This window comes from Pseudorca crassidens, chromosome 15 (genome assembly GCF_039906515.1).
Source record: "Pseudorca crassidens isolate mPseCra1 chromosome 15, mPseCra1.hap1, whole genome shotgun sequence".
Lineage (NCBI taxonomy): Eukaryota > Metazoa > Chordata > Mammalia > Artiodactyla > Delphinidae > Pseudorca > Pseudorca crassidens.
In genome coordinates this window covers 30,114,300-30,141,427 of record NC_090310.1, presented here as the reverse complement: position 1 = coordinate 30,141,427, position 27,128 = coordinate 30,114,300, and the positions used below count along the sequence as shown (strand labels likewise).

Here is a 27,128-nt window from a genome sequence, read left to right as displayed (position 1 = left end):
ACAAGAAGTTTTACTGTCATCTGCAGCTTCTCCTGTTCTTGCTCCCACCGTCTCACTCAACATGTTATCATAAGGTCCTCTCATTGCCAAAGAGTTAGACCAGCTGGTGGGTGCTCTGGGCTCTTCAAGCTTTATCCCACCTGTGAGTTAGATCCCCAGGAAGCTGGCCAGGGTTCCTCAGGCATGACCTTTCGCTATCAGAAATGGTCTTACTTGAATATATGTTTGTTTCCTTCTCCCAGATTTGAACGTAAGCCTTGTGAGGACAGAGGCCTGGGTGGCTTGTTCACGTGGAAATTGTCAGATGCCAGTACAGGGCCTAGCACGCAGTAAAAGATCAACAAGAATTCGTCATAGGATGAATGAAAGAGGCGAGTTCTGGCCTGACTTTTCCTAACAGCAGTTCCTAACAGCTCTTGCCAGTTTGGGCACCGCGCCTGTGCCAGAGCTGTGACTTTTTCTAGGGCTGAAAGCCCTGCTACGGCAATCTGGCCGTGATTGCCGGCTCCCCGGCACCTCAGTCCAGGCCTCACTCGCTGGCCCAGTTTGACATCTTTCAGGGGTGATTCATCAGGAGAAGCACCGCCTTTAACACCTTTTGCTAGTCTTCTAGTCCGCCTCCACCCTGCCGGGAGCTTCTCCTTGTCCTGCTGGCCAGAGGGCTGGATCCTGACCAAATGGAGGTTTTCAGGACACAGAGTAGGACCCTCTGGGAGGTGTCTTCCCTGGTGCTGAGGAGGCCACACAGACACAGGCTCCATGTCCCCTCACCCCAGATGTTGTTATTTGGGGGGTGTGCTTTGGGGGAATGGATTTCCAGTCCCCCTAGGCCCTATCCTTCCTCACACTCTAGCTTGCGCATGTTTCAGTATCTTCCAATGGGAGCATCCTAAGAGACATGATAGAAGTCATAAAACTTGTATGAATTTGAATTTAGTATGTCTCTCTCTGAAGTGGACATAATTATTATTAACTGTAATGGTTTAACTTGTGAAATAAGTGAGTCTCTTGAGAAAGCAGAGTCTGTGGAGGAAGGATCTGTTTACAGTCCGTGGTCCTTGGTGATGAGCCTCTAATGTATTGGTTGCACGTTGGTAACAGGCTGCAGTTTTTCTGTCTCCAGGCGCTTCAAACTCCTAAGTTTTTCTCTCAAAGTAAAGTTTGCTCATGTGCAAGAGTCTGAAATTGGGATTCTACATTCTGCAGAACTTCCTCTGGAGATATGATAATGCCGGCTCTCTTCCAATAAAGTGGAATAAGGGTCAGTGATAAGCACTTATCTTGAGATCTGATACGTGTTGTCATGCCTTTTCAGTTTGTTTATTTGGTAGTCTTGTGTGCTAGGCATTCATAACTTCATGGAAATGCTTGGCTAATAAAAGCGTTTAACTCATTGTTTGCATCTTCTGTACTATAATGGTTACAAGCAAGGGGTTACTGCCTGGGTGCCCTGTCCTTGTGTTGGGACTCTGGGTGGGTCCTAGCCTCCCAGAGCCTCAGCTCCCCAGATCATCAGCCCTGCAGGATTGTTGTAAGGGTTTAATGAGGGAACACATCTGAAGCATTCAGAACAGGGCCTGGCATTAGGAGACTGCAACTGTTTTTATATTTATTTATTTTTTAAAAATTAATTTAGTTTTGGCTGCGTTGGGTTTTCATTGCTACACGCAGGCTTTCTCTAGTTGCAACAAGAGAGGGCCACTCTTCGCTGTGGTGCGCGGGCTTCTCATTGCAGTGACCTCTCTTTGTTGTGGAGCATGGACTCTAGGCTTGCTCTAGGCTCTAGAGCGCAGGCTTAGTAGTTGTGGCGCACAGGCTTAGTTGCTCTGCGGCATGTGGGATCTTCCTGGAACAGGGCTTGAACCCGTGTCCCCTCCTTTGGCAGGCGGGCTTCCAACCACTGCACCACCAGGGAAGCCCAGGAGGCTGCAACTGTTTTTATGATGATGATGGTAAAAATATACACACATAGAGTTTGAGAGAGAATGTTATCATTGTAGCAGTTACTATCATTGTAAGAGAAAAATCTGTCACTGTCCTTGGAATCTTATCTAGATAGGGAACACAGCTTTGCACATAGAGATGACTGTTAGCTTGTTGATCATCTGAGCAATTAGGAATCTAATGCCCAGGAACTGCTGTGCCGTCCTTTTAGTGGTGTACTACGTAGTCACTACTGATGCTTGAGAACAGTTGCCAATAACAAAAATGCTTTTATTTTAGCCAGAGGTGGGAAGAAAGATGGGCATGGTAATGGACATACAGCATGAGCTCAACTATGTTAATATCCATAGCAAAGAAAAAGACCCAAGGAAATAGATTGCAACTTCAGCAGTGGTCATCTCTGGGCAGTGGCATGATTGACAATTGCCGTTTCTCTTTTTGTTGTTGTTGAGGTTTCCAACCTTTCTAAAATGAGTGTTATGTTTAAGACCAGAAAGTTATTAAACTATATTAGTATCTCTGAGGTAGTTGAATTACTTGATCTTCCAAAGTCCTGGAATTAGATGCAGCATTAAAATATTAATCTTTAATCCATTCAGCTTTCTTTCTTTTCTCCCCCCACTACATTTAAGCAAACATATATTGAGGGTCTCTTCCAAAAAGATTACCTGAAACAGTGTGCTGGGGCATCGTGAGGGCAAAAAGATGAGCCAGTGCGGTGGGAATTTAGAGCTTGAGATCTAGCGGGTGTTTCCATCTACCAACAACAAACATTTAGAAAATGAGTATTTTGAAACACTCCCATTTACAACAGCATCAAAAAACCCATCAAATACCTAGGAATAAATCTCACAAAAGATGTGCAAGCCCCCTATCCAGCAAACCTTGAAGGAAATGTAAATGTCATCATGTTACACTCTCCAAAAGATGTCAGTTCTCTCTGTATTTAGCTATAGGTTTAGGGCAGTCTTAAAGGAAATCTTAGCAGGTATTTTTGTGGAAATTGAGAAGGTGATTTTAAAATATATATGGAAATTCAAAGGACCAAGAATAGCCAATATAATAATAAAAGAAAAACAAAAGGAAAGAAGTTGGAAGACTTACATTATCACATTGCAAGATTTATTATAAAGCTACAGTGATCAGACAGCATCGTGTTGGCACAAAGGTAAACAGATCAGTGGAACTAGAGGATCCAGAAAGAGTCCCATGCGTGGTCACCTGATTAATGGCAACAGTGACATCGGTGTGCTTTGGAGAAATGAGGACCTTTTCAGTAGATGATGCTGAATCAACTAGATAGCCATATGGAAGAAATGAATTTTGGCCAGTATCTTACACCATACACAAAAATGAGTTTCAAATGTACTCTAAGTCAAAATGTGAAAGGTAAAATAGTAACTTTTTAAAAGAAGAAAACAGCATTTCTTCATGACCTTGGGGTAGGTAAGGATGTCTTAAGGTTGATACAAAAAACACTGTCCAAGGGAAAGATTGATAAACTGGACCGCATTAAAATTAGGAACTTTTGCTCATCGAAAGACCACTGTAAAGAGAGTGAAAAGGCAAGCCACATTCAGAGAAAATGTTTGCCATAGGTATATCCAGTAAAGGATTTGTATTCAGAATGCATAAACTCCATAAAATTAATAAGAAAAAGGTTCTCTACCTAGAAAAAATGGGCAAAAAGCTTTCACAGACACCTCACAAAAGTAGATATTTAAATGGCTCTGAACATGTGAAAAGACACCCAACTTCATGCGTGGTCATGCGGTGAAACCCTGGCGCGGCATCACCACGTGCCAGCAGATGGCGCCACTGAGAAAGAGCGCATTAAGCCCTGCCGAGGTGGGGGATTGGCTGGATCCCTCTGAGCCAGCCTCTGCCCTTTGGCTGCAGATGAGCTGCTGAGCGAGCGTCCCTCAGTTCCCGTCCTGGCCTGTGCCGTGCTAGTGATGTGCACAGCCCCAGGTTACTGCGAGTATGAGGGTCACAGGAAGGCCCGCACACAGGGCCAGGCATGTAGGCCATGCACCGCACATGGGAGCGCCTAGAATCTTCTTTTCAAGACTTAACACCCTCCCCTTACCCTGGGTTTGTCTGTAAGGGCCTCCTCATAGTTACTAGAATTTTTTTGAGGGGTTATTTAGTGAAGGCAATGATAACAGTAATAGCTGGCACTTGTGTCATCCATGGGAACTGCCAGGTTAGTTGTCTACCTTTTTACTTGTTTGTTCCTAACGACACCGTGATAGGTAGGTACTAAAGTACTTAGGTGCTATTGCCTCTCCTATTTTACAGGTGAGATAACTGAGGTACAGAGATTAAGTAACTTGCTTGACATCACCCAGCTAATACCAAATGTTCCCCTTCCTGCTCTGGTTTCTCTGGACCTTCCCATAACTCCTGCAGTGAAGTCCTCTTTTCATGACTGTTTGGATCCAGCCTGATCTCTCCTTCCTACCTTCTTGGAATATTCTTTGTATAATGTAATAATGATTTTAATAGCCCCCCTCATAACAACCACCTTATAATAATAGTAGCAGCAGCTAGCCCTGCATCCGTTGAGCGCTTACTGTGTGCCAGGCACCATGCTCAGCTCTTTCTATGTGGTATCACATCAAATCTCTGGAACAGTCCAGCAAGGAGGCCTTGATGGTTGTAGAAGCTGACGCCCAGAGAGGTGAAGTGCCTTGTCCAAGGCCACTTATAGGAAGAGACAGGGCCAGGAATCAAGCCCAGGTCTGTCTACTGGACTCCAAATGTTTGAACTCTTCACTACCGCTCTGTTCCACTACTTGCTGTGTTTGGCATTTGGCCCCTTGACTATGTTTGGTCTTGTATGCTCTGATCTACCTCATATTCATGGAGATGGTCCCCTACCCTTCCCCCATTCAGCATTTATTTAGCGCCTACTGTGTTCCAGACATTCTGGAGTCTTTTGAGGTCACCAAGATCAATAAGATGATGTTCCTGACCTTGAGGAGCTCAGGTCTAGTAAAGGAGGCAGATCATTGCCAATCAGGGTGGTCTGTGCAGCAGCAAATGCATATGGGTACAGAGGTGCCAGAGAGAAGGCTTCACCAAGAGATGCCTGAGCTGGGTTTCGACATATGAGTAAGAGTTTGCTGGTTGGTCAGGGCAGCAAGGGTATTTCAGGCAGAAAGCACAGTGAATAGAAGTCAGGGCTGATCGTCAAGATTTTAACCTCTCCTATCCCTATTGGGGGTCTTCAGAGCAGACCCACTTACCCAGGCTGCTGCCTCCTGGGCCAGGAGTGTGATAGTGAGGTGATAATGCATGTTGTCCTCTACGCAGAAGGAAACACCAGACTGGGGAGAATCCGCCTCTCCCCATGTTGCCAACAATGCCTGTCACAGCAGGTGGGGGGCGTACTGTTCACTACATGGGCAGTGTCACTGACGGCCATGGCGTGAGTGATGCCGTGGCTCTGAAACAAGAGTGGGAGCTCCTTCAAAATGCAGATTTGGGACCCTGCACCCAGGGCTCAGATTCTGGGAGTCCAGGGTCGGAAGCCAGAATCTGCACCTTAAGCAGGTGATTCTGATGTAGGAGGCCTGTGAACCACAGTTTGAAAAACTCTGCTCTTTGAGCCTTTTGAGGAAGAGGCACTCGAGGCAAGATGGAGATGTGGATTCATGAGTGGGTCGCCTGGATTCATCCCAGGGTGGGTCAGTGCTGTGGAGTCACCTAATCACAGGGGACCACTGGCCTCACCCCGCCACCCACAGCCCTGCCGGTGGATTTGGGCACAGGTGCTAGAGAGTTCTGTTTTGGGAGAGCTATGCTAGTTACTGCATGTTAAAAGTTGCATGTAGTTTTAATTAATTAGATTAACTAAATGATTAAAAAAATGATTATAGTGTGTCTTTAGACAAACAGCACAAGCACTAATAACTAAAACCCCCTAAAGCAGCAGATGGCCCCTGTGGTTCCATTTGCAAGATTCTACCTCTTTACACCCTACCCATTTTTAGAGATCTTCAATGGTATGACCTATCTAGCCTTTCCCTGCCTTTCTCTCGCCAGTCCCCCACCCCCAAACTGAAGGTGGCCGGAAAAGAAGTCGGGAAGTGAATACTCCTGAGTCACTCCCTCTTGCTGCCCCCTTTTCCTTCCCAAGCCGTGACAGCTGAAGTTGCCTCAGTCTGCCGGCCCTGGAGACACTCTTAAAACCGTGCCAGGTGGCGCTCCCAGGGCGTCGGCCAGGCTGCTAGTCCCCACACTGCTCAGGAGTGGCCTCTGCAATTCTTTGGCTTTTGCCCTCACCAGTGGCAGAGGGCCTTCAGGACTAGGCCGGGCCCGCCTGTCCCTGCACATTCAGGTGGGTGAAGTATTGAATACATGGCCATCGCCTCTCAAACCCACTTCACTTTACTCTGTACACAGCAAATAAGAGCTGTGCCCTTGAACTGCAAGCCACCTGCTTCATCTGAGCCATCAGTTCTGTGCTTCATGGGGGATTAAGGGCATTCCAAGGGTGATCATGACGGCACCTGATTTGTGCCCCAGCCACTGGCTCTGGGACCACCCTCCCTGCTGTGTGACTCCACGTCTGATCTCTGCATCAGCCAGGCAGCGGGTCTTAGGCTTTTGGCACTGAGCCGTGTGTCTCCACTTGCTCCGCCAGCGTCAGAATCACCCAGGAGAGTGAAAAAGGCCGATGCCTGGTCTTCCCTCAGTGCCGCTAAATCTGAGTCTCCGGTGGGCTCAGTGGCCCCGCCTTGTCCAGCTCTCCAGGTCATTCTCTTGCACACACTGGAGTTTGAGGATGGTTGTCTTCAAAAGCTTGACAGCCTTGCCTCAGTTTGGGTTGGTGTGTCCCTGGTTATTGAACACTTCGAAGCATTGTCTGCCATTTTTCTCGGGTGGTGAGTTATGTCTCTTCTAAATGGGAATTGTGCTAACAACTGTGTCTGTAAAAAGCACAGCCAAATTGTCCCTAAAATGTTGCTAATGGTCACTGAGCTTGGCTTACATTTCAACTGGTAACCTTTAGTTCTCTTTTCTTTTCCTTTCTCTCAGATATCTGTACCACGTTTTGACCAAAAACACCACCGTCACAGAACAGAACAGGAACCTGCTGGTGGAGACCATCCGATCCATCACCGAGATTCTGATCTGGGGGGATCAGAATGACAGCTCTGTATTTGAGTAAGGGTTTCTGGTTTTTTGCTTTTTGATTCTTCTTCTTCCTTTGAATAATTTTCTAAATGTGTACCATGAGTCATTCCTGATGATGGCAGGGTTTGATGCCAATTTGGTCCTGCACAGATATCTGTCTCTCTCCCTCTCTGTCTCTCTCTCTGTCTCTCTAAAATGTCCTTGAAACACTGTAAAAATGCCTGCTGAAAATGGGGAAGTTATGGAAAACAGTGTCCCTAGAAAAATTTGAAAAGATCATGGATAATTTTCCAAGTAATGTCTGATTATCTCCCCCAAAGGAAGGAGAAAATGTCTTGAGTAGTTAGATTCTAAGTGAACTGAAAAGACCCTTCCCCAGGTGGAGACACTAAGGGCTAACATTGATTGTGTTTACTGATGGGTGGCCACAGTGCTGAGCTCTTGATGAGATAATCCTTCTAAGTCTCCCAACTACCCGAGGGTAGAGGACCATCATCATCCCCATCCCCTTCCCCATCTTCATCCCCATGCCCATCCTTATCCTCATCCCCACCCCTTTTTATGCTCAAGGTCAAACGGCTCACACCTAGAGCCCATGGAGGGATTTCTCCTCACTCTCATACTTCCTAGGTGAAGAGTCTCAGGCCCGCCTCAGTTTGCTCATCTTTAAGTGAGAGAGAGCAAGTTCCCTGCCCAGTGCCTGTTACAGAGTTAGACACTCAAGAAATGTTAGCAAATGATCATTTTAAAAGGTGTCCCTATTGGGACTTCCCTGGTGGCACAGTGGTTAAGAATCGCCTGCCAATGCAGGGGACATTGGGAAGAGGGAGACCCAACACTGAGTCGACCGACAGACCCACGGGACTGCCGGGAATTGTTCTGAGTATCCCAGATGAGAGATTATCTGGTCTTAGCATGAATACAGAGAACACCAAACTAGAAACGTCATTTTCTTCCTTTAAAGACAGGCATTAGGGGGTCTGCATTTCAAGACTAAAAGAGCCAATGTGTGCAGGGGACATTGGGAAGAGGGAGACCCAACACTGAGTCGACCGACAGACCCACGGGACTGCCGGGAATTGTTCTGAGTATCCCAGATGAGAGATTATCTGGTCTTAGCATGAATACAGAGAACACCAAACTAGAAACGTCATTTTCTTCCTTTAAAGACAGGCATTAGGGGGTCTGCATTTCAAGACTAAAAGAGCCAATGTGTGCCTCCCAAAGTCATTGCCCCCAGGCTGCATGTAGACAAATGTCCCGTCCAGGACAAGAAAGGCAAAGCAGACTTGGGGACCAGCTGGGGTCCCATGACCACATCAGCACCTTCTCTTTCCTTCCAGTTCTCATACCCTAGATGTGGAAATGACAAACTTGTTAATTGAGAAACCCAAACTCTTAATATTCAGCATGATCTTACCCCTTTGTAGGGAATTACTCTGGTTCCCAGGTTGTTGGTGAGCACTCAAAGCTATGAAAGCAAAGGAAAGAGGCTTTAGTGAGGAAAACTGAGCTTATAAAATATTGGATGGAAAATGCTGCTTGTTGGGTTTATAAGTGTAGGTAGGTCACTGTGTAATCATTTAGTCGGGAAAGATCTTTCCCACTCTGTCAGAAATCACTGCTTCCCAGAATCAGCACTGTTCTCACGTTCCGGGAAGAGAGTCTGAAAGGTCGCGTTTTTCTTGATGGAGGACAGCATCGTGGGAGCTGGGTATCGCAGAAGCCGAGGCCACACGGGTGGTGTGATCTGGCTGCTCTGCGGATGCCTTTGTTGGGGTGCACACACGTGTGCTGGGCGTGCAACCAGAGGACGACATGCATTTCCACGTGTAGAAGCAGACCACTGACACTTTCCCATTCTCTCCCCAGCTTCTTCCTGGAGAAGAACATGTTCGTCTTCTTCTTGAACATCCTGCGGCAGAAGTCAGGCCGCTACGTGTGCGTTCAGCTGCTGCAGACCTTGAACATCCTCTTCGAGAATATCAGTCACGAGACCTCACTTTGTAAGGACAGTCCTGACACTTGCCTCTGCACCTCTGAGTGTCAGCTGCGTGTCGTTTGCCGTGGCGTTCATGTTGCTGTTTGAATGTCTGTGCTTACTGTGTGTCTTGGTGTGCTTGGGCTGCCATAGCAAAATACCCAGGCTGGGCAGCTTACACGACAGAAATTTATTTTCTCATAGTTCTGTAGGCTGGAAGTCCAAGATCATGGTGCCATCAGGGTTTCTGGTGAGGCCTCTCTTCCTGGTTTGCAAATGGCCACATTCTCTTTGTGTCCTCATGTGTTCTTTCCTCTGTGCACATGGAGAGAGGGAGAGTTCTGGTGTCTCTTCCTTTTCTTAGAAGGACACCAGTCTTCTCGGATCAGGGCCCCACCCTATGACCTCATTTAACCTTAATTACCTCCTGAAAGGCTGCATCTCCAAATACATTCACCGAAGGGTGTGGCTTTGGCCCCTGACCTGCCTGCTTCAATCCCACTGCCCGACTGACAAGGGTGTGACTCAGAGCCTCTTCCCGGCCCTCGATCTTGTCTGAAACAACCAACCTGCGAGGCAGGTGCTGTCAGTGCCCTCATTTAACACCTAGAGAGTTTGAGTCACTGGCCCCAGGTGACAGCTCTAGCAAGGCAGGAATTGAGAATGGGTTTCAGCCCAGGTGAGCTAGCTCAGTGGTCCTCAGCTGGGGGTGACTGTGCTCCCAGTGGACATTTGTCAGTGTCTGGAGACATTCCTGGGGGGCGGGTGCTACTGGCATCTAGTGGGTAGAGACCAGGGATGCTGTTAAACATCCTACAACACACAGGACAGCCCCCAACAATAAAGGATTAGTTAGCCCAAAATGTCAACAGTGCCAAGGGTTAGAAACCCTGGTTTAGCTCCTAATCATCCGGGCTTGATCACGAGCTTTATTTTCCAAGATGACTGTACCAAGCCCCAGGCCCTGCCTGCAGGAAGCAGGGAAGAGAAGACAAGTGATGGAATGTCTATGCCACAGGCAGGCCCTAGGTCCCCAAGACAGATTTTAAAAAGTTTCTAATGGGTGGAGAGAGGTAGAGATGGTGGCATTCCTCCTGAGGAGGGAGGAGGGAGGGATAGGAAGGAGCTGCAGACTGATGGCCACTAGATGGTGCTGCTGTCCCAGGAGACTCTCCTTACGCGCTTCCCCATGTCTGTGAGTTGCCAAATATGAGTTGACTCACTCTCCCTGAGTGGTTTCCCAACAGCTTTTGTTACCCTGGATATCAGTTGCATGTGGTTTCTGAAAACTCCGAGAGGGGAAGGCCCAGCTTGCTGGTACGGGCCATGGACTCAGACCCAAGCAGTTCTGAGCCCTGGTTCTGCCACAAACACCCCAGGTGTATTCTGGGGAGTGAACTCTCCAAGCTACAGTTTCTGCATCTGTGAAGGAGAGATAATGCTAGTACCTGGTGATTAGAGTGGTTTGAGGATTGAGTGTGACAGTGGGTGTGCAGAGTGTAGGATCGGGTCTGGCAGGTGGAAGTGTCCAGTTAGAGTTGGTTTTATCATGAAATCCAGCATTCCCCCAAATGACTGTTTTCTGATAACCCAGCTAACCCCAGGGCTACTGGATTGAAGAGGGAGTTGAAAATTCTGGGCTTTCTGGATCATGTGGCCTTTCTTGTACTAGGACTAAAAAGAGTGCTGTGCTATAAGAAAACCCAGGCAGATGCTGCTGGCCATACAGGGGAGTGCTTTCATAAGGCCTGCCAAAGCAGCAGAAATTACTCACAGTTTACAGAACTTGGATGTATGGGGGTGAGAAGGATGGGTGAGTTTTGCTTTTTTTTTTATTTTCTAATTATAGAGAGAAAATGTCCTCATTATAAAACAACAACAACAAAAATCAAACATTAAAAAACTGTAGAAAGCAAAAGTTCTATAGACTCTCACCCTAAAGGTTCAGTGGACACATACCATTTTGCTGTTTGTTTTATTTTTCCCAACTTACTAGTGTATCTTAGATTTTTCATATTGTCCGTTCATGCATCCCTACCTTGTTTGGTTTAAGAGCTGCGTCTTGCTGGGCCATAACTTATTTAACGTGACCATGGGCGTTTAGGTGGTTTCCGGATTTTCATTATTACAAGCAGCCATTTCACGAGTGCACCTGTTGCCTGTTGGGTTTGGTGACCTACGTGACAGAAGGCCTGAGAGCCTGAGATTACTTACAGACTCCTGGGTTTATTATAAAAAGAGACCACAGAAAGCTGGCCACACAGTAAGGGGGTAGTAGAAAAATCCCAGTCGATTAATAGAGGCACCTCCGCCACCCCCATGGTGGCCTCACCAACCACAGAGTCATGTCGTGGAGGCCCTGGTAAAGTCCCTGCTGGGGAAGGATGGGAGCGTGTGGCTCTTCCACTTCAAGACTGCAGCCGAGAAGCCCGAGCTTGCACATCTCAAGCTGCCAGCATAGGCGTCTGTGCCCCTGGTGGCCCGGCAGCCACTAACCAGTCACAGTGGGGCTAACATTCCTTCTCCGGCAAGCCCATTCATCCCCAGCCAACCACAGCTGGCAAGACAGCATGAAAAGAAGTGCTCGAGGCATCAGCATCACCTGGCTGGTTGTTACAGGTGTGGATTCTGGGTGGGTAGATTGTGGACTGTTCAAGGAACAGGATACTATATAGCAGGAAGGAAGAAAAAGGAATGCACTGCTAGCACACATGCAGCAACATGGATAACTGAGATGTGGTGATGAGTGAAAGAGGCCAGACACCAGAGGGAGATTCCTGTATGAGTCCATGTATATGAAGTTCAAGATCAGGCAAAGCGAGTCTGTGGTGCTGGAAGTTAGGCTAGGGGCTGGCTTTGGGAAGAGAGTATTGACGGGGCAGGGGTGTGAGGGACCTTTCGGGGAGCTGGAAATGCACTGCCTGATCTGGGTGGTGTATTTATTTGCAAAAATTCATCAAGCTGGACACCTAAGTTTTGTGAGATGTGTGCGTGTGTGTGTATATACATATATATGTATATATATACACACACACAGGTATGAGTACTTAAGATTCATATATATGTACATTTTCACATATATCAAGCTTTAGATTTGTGATATATGTAACTTCATTTTTTTTACAAGATATTAAATATAGTTCCTTGTGCTGTACAGTAGGTCTTTGTTATTTATTTTATATATAGTCGTGTGTATCTGTTAATCTCAAGCTCCTAATTTATCCCTCCCCCACCCCCCTTTCCCCTTTGGTAACCATAAGTTTGTTTTCTATGTCTGTGAGTCTGTTTCTATTTTGTAAATAAGTTCATTTGTATCATTTTTTTAGATTCCACATATAAGTGATATTATAGGATATTTGTCTTTCAAATGTGTGACTTAATTCACTTAGTATGAAAATTTCTAGGTCCATCCTTGTTGCTACAAATGGCAGTATTTCATTCTTTTTTATGGCTGAGTAATATTCCTCTGTGTGTGTGTGTGTGTGTGTGTGTGTGTGTGTGTGTGTGTGTGTGTGTATCTGTATCTATCTATCTCATATCATCTTTATCCATTCATCTGTTGATGGACACTTAGGTTGCTTCCATGTCTTGGCTTTTGTAAATAGTGCTGCTGTGAACATTGGGGTGCATGTGTCTTTTTGAATTAGAGTTTTCATCTTTTCCAGGTATATGCTGCACAGGAGTGGAATTGCTGGGTCATATGCTAGTTCTATTTTTAGTTTGTTAAAGAACCTCCATACTGTCCTCCATAGTGGCTGCACCAATATACATTCCCACCAACAGTGTAGGAGGGTTCCCTTTTCGCCACACCTTCTCCAGGATTTGTTATTTGTAGACTTTTTGATGATTGACATTCTGACTGGAGTGAGGTGATACCTCGTTGTAGTTTTGATTTGCATTTCTCTAATTAGCAATGTTGAGCATCTTTTCATGTGGCTGTTGGCCATCTGTATGTCTTCTGCCCAATTTTTGATTTGGTTGTTTGTTTTTTTGATATTGAGCTGTGTGAGCTGTTTGTATATTTTGGAAGTTAAGCCCTTGTTGGTCACACTGTTTGCAAATATTTTCTCCCATTCCATAGGTTGTCCTTTCGTTTTGTTTATGGTTTCTTCTGCTGTGCAAAAGCTTACGAGTTTGGTTAGGTCCCATTTGTTTGTTTTTGCTTTTATTTCTGTTGCTTTGGGAGACTGACCTAAGAAAACACTGGTATGATTTATGTCAGCGAATGTTTTGCCTATGATTTCTTCTAGGAGTTTTATGGTGTCATGTCTTATATTTAAGTGTTTAAGCCATTTTGAGTTTATTTTTGTATATGGTGAGAGGGTATGTTCTAACTTCACTGATTTACATGCGGCTGTCCAGCTTTCTCAACACCACTTGCTGAAGAGACTGTCTTTTCTCCATTGTATTTCTTGCCTCCTTTGTTGAAGGTTAATTGACTGTAGGTGTGTGAGTTTATTTCTGGGATCTCTATTCTGTTCCATTGATCCATATGTCTGTTTTTATGCCAATACCACACTGTTTTGATTACTGTAGCTTTGTAGTATTGTCTGAAGTCTGGGAAGGTTATGCCTCCAGCTTTGTTCTTTTCTCTCAGGATTACTTTGGCAATTCTGGGTCTTTTGTGGTTCCATATAAATTTTAGGATTATTTGTTTTAGTTCTGTGAAAGATGTCATGGGTAATTTGATAGGGATCACATTAAATCTATAGATTGCTTTGGGTAGTATGGCCATTTCAACAATACTAATTCTTCCAGTCCAAGAGCATGGGATATCTTTCCATTTCTTTAAAGCATCTTCAGTTTCCTCTCTCAGTGTTTTATAGTTCTCAGCATATAAGTCTTTCATCTCCTTGGTCAGGTTTATTCCTAGGTATTTTATTATTATTTTTTGACATGATTTTAAAAGGGATTTCCTTTTTTTTTTTTTAACTTTCTCCTTCTTATATTTCATTTTAGTGTAAAGACATGCAACAGAGTTCTGTATGTTAATCTTGTATCCTGCTACCTTGCTGAGTTCATTTATCAGTTCTAATAGTTTTTGTATGGAGTCTTCATGGTTTTCTTTAGAGAGTATCATGTCATCTGCATATAATGACAGTTTTATCTCTTCCTTTTCAATTTGGATGCCTTTTATTTCTTTTTCTTTTCTGATTGTTGTGGCTAAGACTTCCAATACTATGTTGAATAGAAGTGGTGAGAGTGGGCATCCTTGTCTTGTTCTAGAATTTAGTGGGAAGGCATTCAGCTTTTCACCATTGAGTATCATGTTGGCTGTGGGTTTGTCATAAGTGGCTTTAATTATGTTGAGTTATGTTCCCTCTGTACCCACTTTGGTGAGAGTTTTTTATCATGAATGGATGTTGAATTTTATCAAACGCTTTTTCCGCATCTAATCATCTATCATCTGCGATGATTACATGGCTTTTGTCTTTTCTTTTGTTGATGTGGTATATCACAGTGATTGATTTGCATGTGTTGAATCGTCCTTGTAACCCTGGGATGAATCCAACTTGATCATGGTGTATGATCTTTTTTATATGTTGTTGGATTCAGTTTGTTGAGGATTTTTGCATCTATATTCATCAAAGACACTTGCCTGTAATTTTCTTTTTTTGTTAGTGTCTTTGTCTGATTTTGGTATCAGGGTCATGGTGGCATCATAGAATGACTTTGGGAATGTTCCCTTCTCTACAGTCTTTTGGAAGAGTTTGAGGAGGATCACTGTAAATTCTTCTTTTTATGTTTGGTAGAATTCCCCAGTGAAGCCGTCTGGTCCTGGACCTTTGTTTGCAGGGAGTCTTTTTTGTTTGGTTGGTTGTTTTTTTAATTACAGATTTTATTTCACTTCTAGTGATTGGTCTGTTCAAATTATCTATTTCTTCTTCTTTTTTTTTTTTTTTTTGCGGTGCGCGGGCCTCTCACTGTTGTGGCCTCTCCCATCGCGGAGCACAGGCTCCGGATGCGCAGGCGCAGTGGCCACGGCTCACGGGCCCAGCTGCTCCGCGGCATGTGGGATCTTCCCGGACCGGGGCACGAACCCGCGTCCCCTGCATCGGCAGGCGGACTCTCAACCACTGTGCCACCAGGGAAGCCCTATCTATTTCTTCTTGATTCAGTTTTGGTGGGCTGTATGTTTCTAGAAACTTGTCCATTTCTTATAGGTTGTCCATTTTGTTGGCATATAACTCTTCACAGTATTCTCTTATGTTTTTTTGTTTTTCTGCAGTATCGGTTGTTATTTCTCTTCTTTCATTTCTTATTTTCTTATTTGGGTTCTCTCTCTTTTCTTCTTGGTGAGCCTAGTCAGAGGTTTATTGATTTTGTTTATCCTTTCAAAAAACTAGCTCTTGGTTTTATAGATATTTTTTTCCTATTGTTTTCTTTATCTCTCTTTTATTTATTTCCTCTCTGATCTTTATTATTTCCTTCCTTCTGCTGACTTTAGGTTTTGTTTTTTCTTCTTTTTCTTTTAGGTGGTAGGTTACGTTGTTTTTTTTTGTTTGTTTGTTTGTTTTTTTTTTGTGGTATGCGGGCCTCTCACCGTTGTGTCCTTTCCCGCTGCAGAGCACAGGCTCTGGACACGCAGGCTCAGCGGCCATGGCTCACAGGCCCAGCCGCTCCGCGGCATGTGGGATCCTCCCGGACCGGGGCACGAACCCGTGTCCCCTGCATCAGCAGGCGGACTCTCAACCACTGCGCCACCAGGGAAGCCCTGTTTGTTTGTTTTTTTAAGATTTTTCTTGTTTTTTGAGGAAGGGCTGTATCGCTATGAGCTTCCTTCTTAGGACTGCTTTTGCTGCATCCCATAGATTTTGTATAGTGTGTGTAACCTCATTTTTAAACATATTAAAATTCTTAGGACCCCACTTCAGATCTACTGCCTCCTCTTAACGTGGGCCCCAAGATTGACCTCAGGAATTGTTATAATTAGGAGATTTGGAAAACTACAGACATGACGTCCTACCTGCAAAGCCTGCTCTGAGACTGTGTTCTGAGGAGCACCCAGCCCACGCTGTGGCCCATCTCATGACCCGTGCTCCTGGATGGCTCTTAGTGTTGTGTTTGGTGATTCTAGCCTTTTCAGTATACTGTGATTGGCCTAAGTTAGGTACCTCTTTGGCACCAAATAAAACTTAACGGTTTATTTCTGTTCCCCCCAAGGACAACAGTCATGGTAACCGGAGGACTGGTGGTGGAGGTTAGGAATCTCCAAGCTTTAGTGAGAAGATGAGGGGGCGGCAGCTCATGTGATTGGGTGCTCCCTCTGTGCTCCTCCGGCCCTCAGTGCTTTTTGTGCATGATCTCCTTTAATCCTCACAATGCCCTGCCCCACGAGGAAGGTCTTCTTGTTCCTGTTTTCAGACAGGGAAGCTGGGGAGTGGGGCAGGTAAGTGTCTTGCCCAAGGTCACCCAGCTAGGAAGTGACAGAGGCAGTGTGGGTCCAAGTTTACCTTTGAACCCAGTGCCTCTGAGATATGAGCATGACAGGAAGCCCTGCAGGGCTTCTTAACACACGGAGTGCTGAGCCCTCCCAGAGATCTGAGTGGGAGGCCAGGGCTGGGGCCCAAGCCTCCGCACGTCTGACAAGCTTCTGTGCTGTCGGTCCCACGACCAGACTTTGAGTAGCAAGGCTGTGCCCCACCCTGCTCCCCTGCCTCACCGCGTCTGCCTGTGGTACATGTGTGGGTCACGTCCTGCCTTTCCCTGTCAGTGGGGAGGCAGCTGGGATGGTGCAGAGCTCACAGGCTGGCAGCCCGAAAGGCAGACAGTGGGCATGGCAGCACTGGCTTCGCAGGGTGTCTGGTAAGGACTCAGAGGATAACGTGTCTGGCCAGGGCCCAAGACCAAGATTGCAGACAGTGGGCCCATGGGTCGCAGTGGGTCTGTAGACCCATTTTCACTGGCCAGCACAGCTTTCAGAATGAGTTGATCTAGTGGCTGACATTTCAACATCCAAGATACAGCATTATGATCTGTGTTTTCCAGCTTCCTTTGCACGGTTGGAAGCTCTCACCACACTGGGCCTGCACTTCTGCAGGGGCTGGGCCCTGGGAGCTTAGCAGGGGTAGCTGCTCTCCTGTGGCTCCAGTGCCCACAGGGCCTCGTCATCGAGTTTTCATCCTTGGCCCCCATTAGTGCATGGTATTAACACAGGACATCGGACCTGAGTTTGAATTCCATCTCTGACTTACTGTCTCTGTGTCCTCGGGCAGGTAATTAGCCTTAGTTTTTACTCATCTGCAAAATGAGGAAAACAAGGCCCACTCTGCAGCATCATCATGACAGTGAATGATAATGTAAAGCAGTCAGCCTGGTGCTGGGCAGGTAGTGGAGGTTCAGCCTCAAGTGGCCTTTATGAAATCATGTTGCCTTATGGGAAGGAAAAAACCACGCGGAGCCCTTTGTGGCATTCGAGGGTGACAGTGTGACTTTTGATGGCAAAATGGGGCCAGCTTTTATAAGATACAGTGCAGCTTACCCTCATCCGTGGGTGGTTTGTGAAAATACCCAAATACCAGCTCGTCTGCCCCACCCCCTGGCTCTCTTGTTGAACTCTGCCAGCAACGAAAGAAAATGCTCAAGTGTTCTTTTCTGTGGTGTGGGAGGCAGGGTGACCCGACTTTTCTCTGGCATTGCTCTTGAACTTTCTAGTGACTACACCTGGTGGCTGATTTCTTTGCTGGTTAAAGGTTAAGCTGCTCCCTATTAACTTGACTGGTTCAAGTACTGATACATTCTCATGGTCATCTGCGTGTTCCTGGACTTTCTCTGCTTGCCTTTCCTCCAGCATGAATTAACTAACCTGTTTTCTTTTGTGTTTTTTTTTTCTCCCTCTAGATTATTTGCTGTCTAATAACTATGTAAATTCTATCATTGTCCATAAGTTTGACTTTTCTGATGAGGAGATTATGGCATATTATATATCGTTCCTGAAAACGCTTTCGTTAAAACTCAACAACCACACGGTCCATTTCTTTTACAATGAGGTAAGTAATTGCAGAGGGGCACATTTGGGTGGAAAGCTAGCCAATCAGAGCAGCCCCTTTGGTCTGGGTGGCCTCTGTTTACAAAGCACTTATGCATTCACTGTTTCCTCATTTTCATAGCAACACTGTTTGACCTTGGTATGCTTTAAATTTCTTTTTTATTTAACAAGCTACCTTTTCCGTTTTTAATGTAAAATGCAATTTGCACTACCTGAGAGCATGATACTCTTGGTAGGGAGAAGTGCCCAGAAATTAACTTGGGGTCGTGTTCCTCTGTTGGCAAAACAGGAACCAGTCAGGCCCAGCTGGGCCATTCAGGCCCAGCTTTGCCACTTCCCTGCTGTGTGACCTTAGAGAAGTCCCAGTCCTCTGAACCTCAGTTTCCTCATCTGAGAAATGGGGATGTTAGTTTCTACCTTGGAGGGTTTTCCAGGGGTTGAATTAAATAAGCTGATGTCTTCAAAGCAACTAGTATATACCTGGCTCCCTAAAACTGTACCCATTGCCATTCCTTATAAGCTAAAATCCCTGGTATTCCTTGAGAGAATCACTAACAATTTAAATAAATAAATAACTGTTGTTCTCACAATGAAGAGGAGCTTGAACAATCGGGTCAATTTATCTCACATTCCAAAAGGTACAGATGCTGGCTGTCTTGGGGCTGGCTCATCCTGTGGCTCGACCACTTCATCAGTGACCCAAGCTTTTCCATCTTCCTACTCTGCTGACCATACAGTTGGCATCTGTCTTGAGGCTCAACCCCTCATGGTCTCAGCTCCAAACATCACGTACTTACATGCCACTGCCGAAAAGCCTGATGAGATCACATCCCTTCTTGTGCCCCCTTCTAACTTTCCAAAAAACTTCTTTCCCAGAAGCCTCCCAGCAGACTTCCTTTCCTGTCTTGCAGGTCAGAGTTCTGTCACATTTCTCTCACAGTGTGTCTGACGTTGGGGAGTGGGCTGGCAGGGCAGTTCTGGCTCAGTCTCTCCGAGGCTGCAGTCATCTGAAGGCTGGGTTAGGGTCGGGGGATCTGCTTCCAAGGTGGCTTGCTCACATGGCTGACCATTTGGTGCTGGCCATCGGCAGCAGGCCTTGCTTACACAGGCTCCTCCAGGGTCTGCTTGAGTGTCCTCACAGCACGGCAGCTGGCTTCCCGTAGAACAAACGATCCTAAGAGACCAAGGCAAACTGTAATGCCTTTCAGGACTCGGCCTTGGAAGCCACATGCCATCACTTCCACTGTATCTTTAGGCCGCACAGGCCAGCCCTGACTTAGCGTGAGAGGACGCACAAGTTGTGACTTCAGGAGGAGAGGGTCATTGGGCCATCTTGGAGGCCACGTGCTGTCTGCATGGCAGGTGTCTTCTGATCGGTGGTCACACATGCTGCACAGCCTGTATTTGAAGTCAGACCATAGTCCCAAACATTTCCTCTGAGTTTGGGCAAAATTCATCTAGCTGTCTTCACGGGGTGTGGCGGCAGCAGCCTGCACCTTGACTTTCTTTGTCTAGATTTGTAGTGGCGAGAGCTGGCCTCAGAGGGGAGAAGTACTAGCTGCCAGTCACAAAGTGTGGGGCACTTTGGAAGATGGACATTGTGCGGCCCAGTGCCTGGCACACAGTTGGTGCTCACTAAACGTGTCCAGAGACCAGAGGTGTGCTGTTCGCGTTCTCCCAGAGGCTCTCCCGGGTGGAAGAAAACCCACCTGCAAAGTTCAGACCAGAGAGGGAGCCAGATTGTTCCCCCACTCGGGTGCAACTGGGCTTCTGTGCACCTGTTGGGGAGGGCAGAATGTGGGGATTCTGGGGCCCGAGTGATGCTTCTGGAAGAGTATCCTGCTGATCACCAGAGGAGTGGTAGGAGGCTGATTTTTGAGGTGGACTTAGTTTCCTTTTCTGTGGACCAGTGCAGTAGCTACCACCTGTTACGTGCACATCTGCTTCTAGTGCTCAAAGTGCCGTTGCCTTCATTAGACAGGTGTCACCTCGCTGAAGGTCATGGGTTCCCTCTTCCCCGCCCCTCACTGCCTGGGGGTGCCCTCCAGTCTGATCCGGAGCCATGTGGAAGACTGGCCAGAAGAGGGCAGCAGAGTGCGCTGCAGCATGCTGTAGCCCGGATCCTGTGTGCCTTTTCCTTAGGGCTCCATCAGTGGAGTTCTTTGGTTCTGAACTGTTTTGATCTGTTCTGCTGACCCCTTTTTAATGGCAGAAGATTCCCGAGACCCTCCTTTTCCATGATAATGTTTACACTTTTAGTGTTTCCAAATAGGGAAATATATATTATAGATTCTGAATGTAGTCAGACTTTGCATTTGCCTTTTATTAGTAGAAGCGGCATCTAATAATAACAACTAGCATTACTACCGAGTGCTCATTAGGTATCAGGTGCCAGGGTAATCACTGTACCTGAAATAGTCTCATTTAATCCCAGCAACCATACAGTGGGAATTATTATCCTCATTTTATAGATGAAGAATCAGAGGCTTAGAAATACTACATCACACAGCTAAGAAGTGGTAGGGAAGATCATGAACCCAGGCTTGGCATTTCCTGGACCCGCTTCTGTTTATTCCACGGTCTCACCTTCCCAACCCTCCCCACATTCCCCATTGGGAATGAACCACTGGCTTAAGGGTCACGTGGGTACTTTTTTTTTTTTTTTGGTCTTTTACTGAACTCTCTGATAGGATTCAGAAAGCTGGGATAGGGGCCAGCCTGTCTTATGGGTCTGTAACTCATTTTCGGTACTTCTTGTGTTTTAGCACACTAATGACTTCGCCCTGTACACAGAAGCCATCAAATTTTTCAATCACCCCGAAAGTATGGTTAGAATTGCTGTAAGAACCATAACTTTAAACGTCTACAAAGGTAAGATTCCTTATGAGCTCATGCCTCATCGGGTTTCTAACTTGACTGCTAGTGCTTGCTCTCCTGAGTCCATACAAACAATTCCCTGGTGGTAACAGAGCTCATTTATTGTAGCTGGGGCTGCCTGTCTCATGAAAGGTTGTCATCACTGAACATTTAGCTACCCCCTTGCATAAATTTGTGTGCCACCACCTTCTGCATTTTAAAGCCCAACTCGTTGCTGATACCCAGAAGTCATGCATGTCCTAAGAGAGGCACATGTGGGACTCGGATTGGCCATGTGATAATTAGGTAAGGCAAAGCTGTCTTTGAAATGTGAGAGTTAAATTCTTGCCTTTGGCCTGTAAAATACACTTCAGTATAGCCGGGAGTATGTTATCTTTAAATAATGTATGAGAGCATTTCTTGTCGCAAACAGCAGGAGGCAGTATTGCATTCTCAACCGGCTACAAAGCCCAACAACAAATTCCTCCTTTCTCCCAAGAAGTACTTAATGCCCAAATCATTGCCTCCAGGAGAAAGCCCTTCCGTGGCTTCCCGCCTGCACTAGCACAAAGGCTGGCTGGACACGAGTTTCCCGGCCTGGAATTGCCCTCCAAGGCTACGGCCTCTCTGCCTAACACCGGGGTTATTTCCCGTGTAGTCACCACCCTAGAGCTGGGATCCCATTTTCTCAGGGACCAATGTTTTGACCTTCATGAGTTATGATGTTATTAATTGAGATGACTCCTAATTGGGAGGGGGCGGGAGCTCCTCGGGGACTCACTCCAGCCTGGTTCTGGGGTTGCCTTAAATTGGAGAGCCTTTGAAGAGCCCAGAGGGGCCCATCCGGGGGTCGCAAACTGAGGACCTGAGGGCCAAATCCAGCTCTCAGACAGATTTTCATTGGCTTAGATATTTTTTGAAAAAAAAATATAGTTATCAGTATTTAAAACTTGGGAGAGGTTGGGTAACAGTCTGGATTTCTGACTTGAAAATGTAGATGTGGCTGTTTGGGCCCACAGTCCTGCAGGGCAGTGGTGAGCTGACGCGGAGAAGCAGCTTCCCCCTTTGGGGTCAAGGCCTGTGCTGCCCCATTCACCCACTGGGCCGGCTGGCTTCGCTCACCAAGTTATTGTTGGCCAGCCTGTGGGCTTCTGAGTTTGCGACCTGGTCTGACCCCCAGTCTGGCCGCCTCCTGCTCTCTGCTCTCTCTGTTCTCTTCTAACCTGTGTCTTTCTGTCTAGACGCCTCCTGCCCTAGCTCTCTGCCCCCCTGAGCAGCTGTCTCACCCTCCCAGTTCCTAACCCTGTTAACTGTTGTCTGTTTTTTGCCTTTCCTTCAATGACGATTCCCGTGTTCCTTATTCCAGTGTCATGTAAGTTAATAACTTCTGGTTTTCTGCTTTCTTAACTTATCCTTACATGCAAATACAGGAAACTTGCTTGAGAATGGTGTAGTTTTCATTGTAGTCTAGCTAAATGCACTGCTGATAAGTAGGCTTCCTAAAGCACTATTTTTTTTCTTTTTTTTTTTGTGGTACGCGGGCCTCTCACTGTTGTAGCCTCTCCCGCTGCGGAGCACAGGCTCCGGACGTGCAGGCTCAGCGGCCATGGCTCACGGGCCCAGCCGCTCTGCGGCATGTGGGATCTTCCCGGACCGGGGCACGAACCTGTGTCCCCTGCATCGGCAGGCGGACTCTTAACCACTGCGCCACCAGGGAAGCCCCTAAAGCACTATTAATGTCTACCTTTATTAATTAATTTTATTAATTATAAAAATAACGTAAGAACTACCTTGATGAGTATAGTTTTCTGCATAAGGTAACCATTTTAAAGTATTTCCAGGAAAGACAGAAAAGATTCAGATTATAGTAGAGGGCTTTTTATTGTGGTTTTGTTGTTGTTGTTACTATCCCCCAAGTTATATTTGGTAGCTTGACTTTTTTTTTTCCCCTCTTCTTTTGTGGATTTTCTCAGTGGATAACCAGGCCATGCTGCACTATATCAGAGATAAAACTGCTGTCCCTTACTTCTCCAATTTGGTCTGGTTCATCGGGAGCCATGTGATCGAACTTGACAACTGTGTGCAGACGGATGAGGAGTAAGTGATCCCCCAGGGTGCCTGTTAGGTAGACAGGGTGCTTAGGGGAGAATTCCGTTTTTGTAGAGAAAAAATAAACACTAGAACAAAATTTACCCACCTATGTGTTCGCGGAATATGGACTTCCATACTCTGAAAGGTTCTGCCCATCTTTCCACTTTGTATAACAGTAGGAAGTTGGAAACAACTCAGATACCTTCCAGAGGGGAATAGGGTAAGTGAATCCAGTACATCCATAGATGGGGTGCTAGGCAGCTGGTAAAAAGATGAAGATGATCTGCCACTGGTAAATGGATGAACAAAATATGGTATTTGCATGCAGTGGAATAGTATTTGGCGATAAAAAGGAATGAAGTACTGACGCATATACCATGGATGAACCTTGAAAGCATTATGCTCAGTGAAAGGATGCAAGGGACAACCTAGTGTGTGATTCCACTTATATGAAATGCCCAGAATAGGCAAATCCATAGAAACAGTAGATTAGTGGTTTCCTAGGGCTGGAGGAGGGGTGTGCGGGGGAAATGAATATCCTAAAACACATTGAATTGTGTACTTTGGGTGAAGTTTTTGGTATGTGAATTATATTTCAGTAAATCTGTTAAAAAAAAAATTAAGTTGGTGATGAATATAAGTTCCAGAACAGGATTTCTCAGACTCTGCACTATTGATCTTTCGAACTAGGTAATGCTTTGTGTGGGGCTGTCCTATGCATTGTAGGGTGTTTAGCAGCATCCCTGGCCTCCACCTACTAGCTGCCAGTAGCACCCCCTTTCCAACTGTAAAGACCAAAAATGTTTCTAGACACTGCCAGACGTCTCCCTTAAGGAAAAATTGTATCAGTTGAGAACCACTGCCCCAGGGTGACAGCTTCGCACAGATCTGGTAAGAGGCACACCTAGATGGGGTCAGGACGATGAAGGGACTCAGGAAGGAGGTCTCCTGGGGGCAGAGGGCTAGAGAGAGAGAAAATGTTAGCTTCCATATTGGGAAAGAAGCAAGGTGAGGTGGATGGCAGATCTGATGGGGCATTTGGGAGGATAAGGACCCATATAGATATGGATAGTCATGGATATGAGGCATAACGAGATACAACTCCAGAAAGAACAGAAAGTTATACGAGGAAGGAAGTGAACTCCTGGTCCTCCCTGGGGCTCTGCAGTGAATGATTATAATGTCAACACCAGTTGCTGATGACTGCTGGGTGGGGACGGGTGGAGGGAACACAATAAAAGGAGGTCATTATGTAACATTTAAAATGGCTCAATAGCAAAATAGAGGTCCTTGTCGATTTTATAGAAATGCAGGAGAACTATCCACAGAAACACCTAAAAGAGTTGAAAACCGCTTCCTCAGGAGAGTGGGCAGGGGTTGGGGAGGCGAGGCCGGGAGCTGCTGTGTTTTATTATCAGCTCATCAGTACTATTCGATTTTTAAATCCATCTGCATGTATTACTTAGATATTTTTTAAACTAAAGGTTTAAAAAGTGAAGTGCATTAATGATCCTGCTGGAGGAAAATGAACACAGTATCTTATTAAGTGTGGGGGAGGGGTTGCAAAACATTGTGTGTAAATAAGTGTTCTGGGTCTCATGGGAGGTAGATTCATGGGTGCTCATTATAGTATTAGGCTTTACAATGTGTATTTGCTATAAATATTTACTAAACATCTTATTAAAGCATAATAAGGAATAATTATCCAAAATTATGTAAAAGAAGCAAATTTTTTTTTTTTAAAGCATATGTGATTAGATGGATAGACATGTAACACCTGCCTTTTAGATGTGACTATAGGGACGTGGAAATAACGTAATATTATCTGTTAGTGGTGGGACTAGGAGACTTTGATTTCTTTTTGCTTTTATTTTCTTCGTCTGTCTTCTACAATGACCATCTATTACTTGAATAATAATCATAATAAAAATAAAAGGTCTTATGGTAGCTAGATTGCTCTTTGCAACCGACAACACTTAGGGGGAGGTGAAAGTGCCCCGTCGGCTGTTTCAAGGCTTCGTCCTTGGCAGAGACCGATCCACTCTTCACTGGAAGCAGGCAGGGCCTCCTGGGCTTGGGGTGGGGTGTCACGTCCTTGCGCTGTGCCCCCCATACAGACGGGGCCTGTGGGTCGGACGCGGCTGCTGAGGCCTGCTTCTCTCTTGAGAACTCCCCTGGAGCATTTTAATTATCGCGGATTTGTTGTTCCATTGATGCTGCTGATCTTGGGCGCCAAGGGATCTTGCCACTTGGACTAGTGGCTGCTCTTGCTTGAAATGGCTTGCTAAGAGCTTCATTGGGTTTTGCTTTGTTTACCGCTTTGGTTTTGGGCTGTTGTGGTGATGGTGGGGTGAGTTGTACTGAGGCCCCCGGAAAGTGGGGGGACCCCATGAGTCCCCTAAGATCGAATGAAGCAGACCTGTCCATCCTCTCTTTCTGAAATCCACTGGTCGGGCCAGGATGGGTGTCTCTCGGGACTGGCTCAGGTATTCGTTTGTGAATGAAGTGCCACCTGCGACCTCAGTCTCAGGCCATTGGTTCTAGGCTCTGAGCTTTGGCGTCCGGGCTGAGATGGGCATTTCTCCCGGCAGGCATCGGAATCGGGGGAAGCTGAGTGACCTGGTGGCTGAGCATCTGGACCACCTGCACTATCTCAATGACATCCTGATCATTAACTGCGAGTTCCTCAACGACGTGCTCACAGACCACCTGCTCAACAGGCTCTTCCTGCCGCTCTACGTGTACTCGCTGGAGAACCAGGACAAGGTGGGCCGGGCTGAGAGTCGTCTGTAGGAGGGGAAGAGCAGTCACCCCAATAGGACGGGGCTTTGCAAGGGACCAAGCCTTTGAGCCTGAGGGAGATTCTTTTCAAAGCACGCTGGCTTCCCTTTCCTTTCCTCTTATTTCCTGAGAGGGGGTGGAAGGAGAGGGAGAGAGAGACAGAGTATATGTGTGTGCGTGTGTGTGTGTGTGTGTGTGTGGACTGTAAATGAATGAGAAAAGATTACTGACATCAGAAGGAAACAGGAAACCTACAGATTCAGGCTTTTGGTTTCTATGCATCCTTCTCTTGAGGTGTTCTCATCCCTGGTAACTTTTTCGGATAGTTGCCAGAGGTAATTGATTTGGAGAAGATCCAGCCAGCCACAACACTTGCACAGAATGGACAGGAGGGGATGGAGCGCACCTAGGAAAAGATCCCGGGGCAGTGATTGTCCACAGTTACGGCTCGAAGCCCTTGTGGGGATAGAGACTGTTCAAGTGCACATCCTCGGATGCCCTCTCACTCCTCTCAGGGATGCTGGCTCAGTGGGTCTGGAGTGGACCGGGAACCTGCCCCGCAAGTGATTCTGAGCTGGTGGCTCTCGGTGCCCCCATGAGAAATGCCACTTCAAGGAGGGGAGACCTTCGGCCAGTACCTCTAAGAGTTAAGGGGCAGAGGCCTTGGCAGGAGGCGGGACAGAGCCAACTGGTTACTCTGCAGGGGCTTCGGCCTCTGCAGATGTGTCCCAAGGAGGTATAGCTTTCTTTTTGGAGATGGAACATGGTGGTTCTTGTTAAAAATAAGTGAATAAAAGAAAATTGCAACCCTAACGAGATCTGCCACCTGCAGCTCTGGGAGGCAGAGAGGAAGCATGGGAATTGGAGTTTTCAGACGTGGGTTTAAACTCTGCCTCTTCCCTTTCCTCATTCTGTGACATTGGATGAGGCAGTCAACCTGCCTGAGCAAAACGGGGGTCTTGAAGATCCTCACGGGGTTGGTAGGAGATGGAGCTTGTTGAAGCCCAGTACAAATGAGGGGCTTCTCGGAGACCAGAGTGCCCCAACTTCTCCCTGCCCCTCTCCTGAGAACAGGCCCCCTGGGGCCTCTCCTGCCGGGCTTCGGGCTCTCGGTGCCCAAGCTGGGGGAAATTAACATTCTTGGTAATTTAAGGAGCTAGTTCTTCTCTCGGGTCCAGCCTCTAATCCGTGACTCATGGTGAAAGATTTCTCAGGTGGAAGAATAGCGGCCTTGCAAATGGTATCGGATAGGATTAGGTTGTGAGCTTATTTTGCAGGGTGGACTTTGCCACCAGGAAAGAAGAATCTTAGGGTCTTGGAGGAAGTCGGGGTGCTGGGCGC

The 27,128-nt window shown here is 46.5% G+C and overlaps 1 protein-coding gene across 5 annotated transcripts in view; it reads left to right on the top strand.

Moving 5' to 3' along the window:
- Nucleotides 1-27,128, top strand: part of CLEC16A (C-type lectin domain containing 16A) — a 207,772-nt gene that overhangs the window by 5,313 nt on the left and 175,331 nt on the right. For all 5 annotated transcript variants that reach the window (XM_067706637.1, XM_067706638.1, XM_067706636.1 and 2 more), the window contains exons 2-7: nt 6,991-7,119; nt 8,962-9,095; nt 17,912-18,060; nt 20,825-20,930; nt 22,889-23,012; nt 25,598-25,772. In XM_067706637.1, coding sequence (XP_067562738.1) covers nt 6,991-7,119; nt 8,962-9,095; nt 17,912-18,060; nt 20,825-20,930; nt 22,889-23,012; nt 25,598-25,772 — 817 coding nt within the window. The remainder of the gene's footprint in view (nt 1-6,990; nt 7,120-8,961; nt 9,096-17,911; nt 18,061-20,824; nt 20,931-22,888; nt 23,013-25,597; nt 25,773-27,128) is intronic.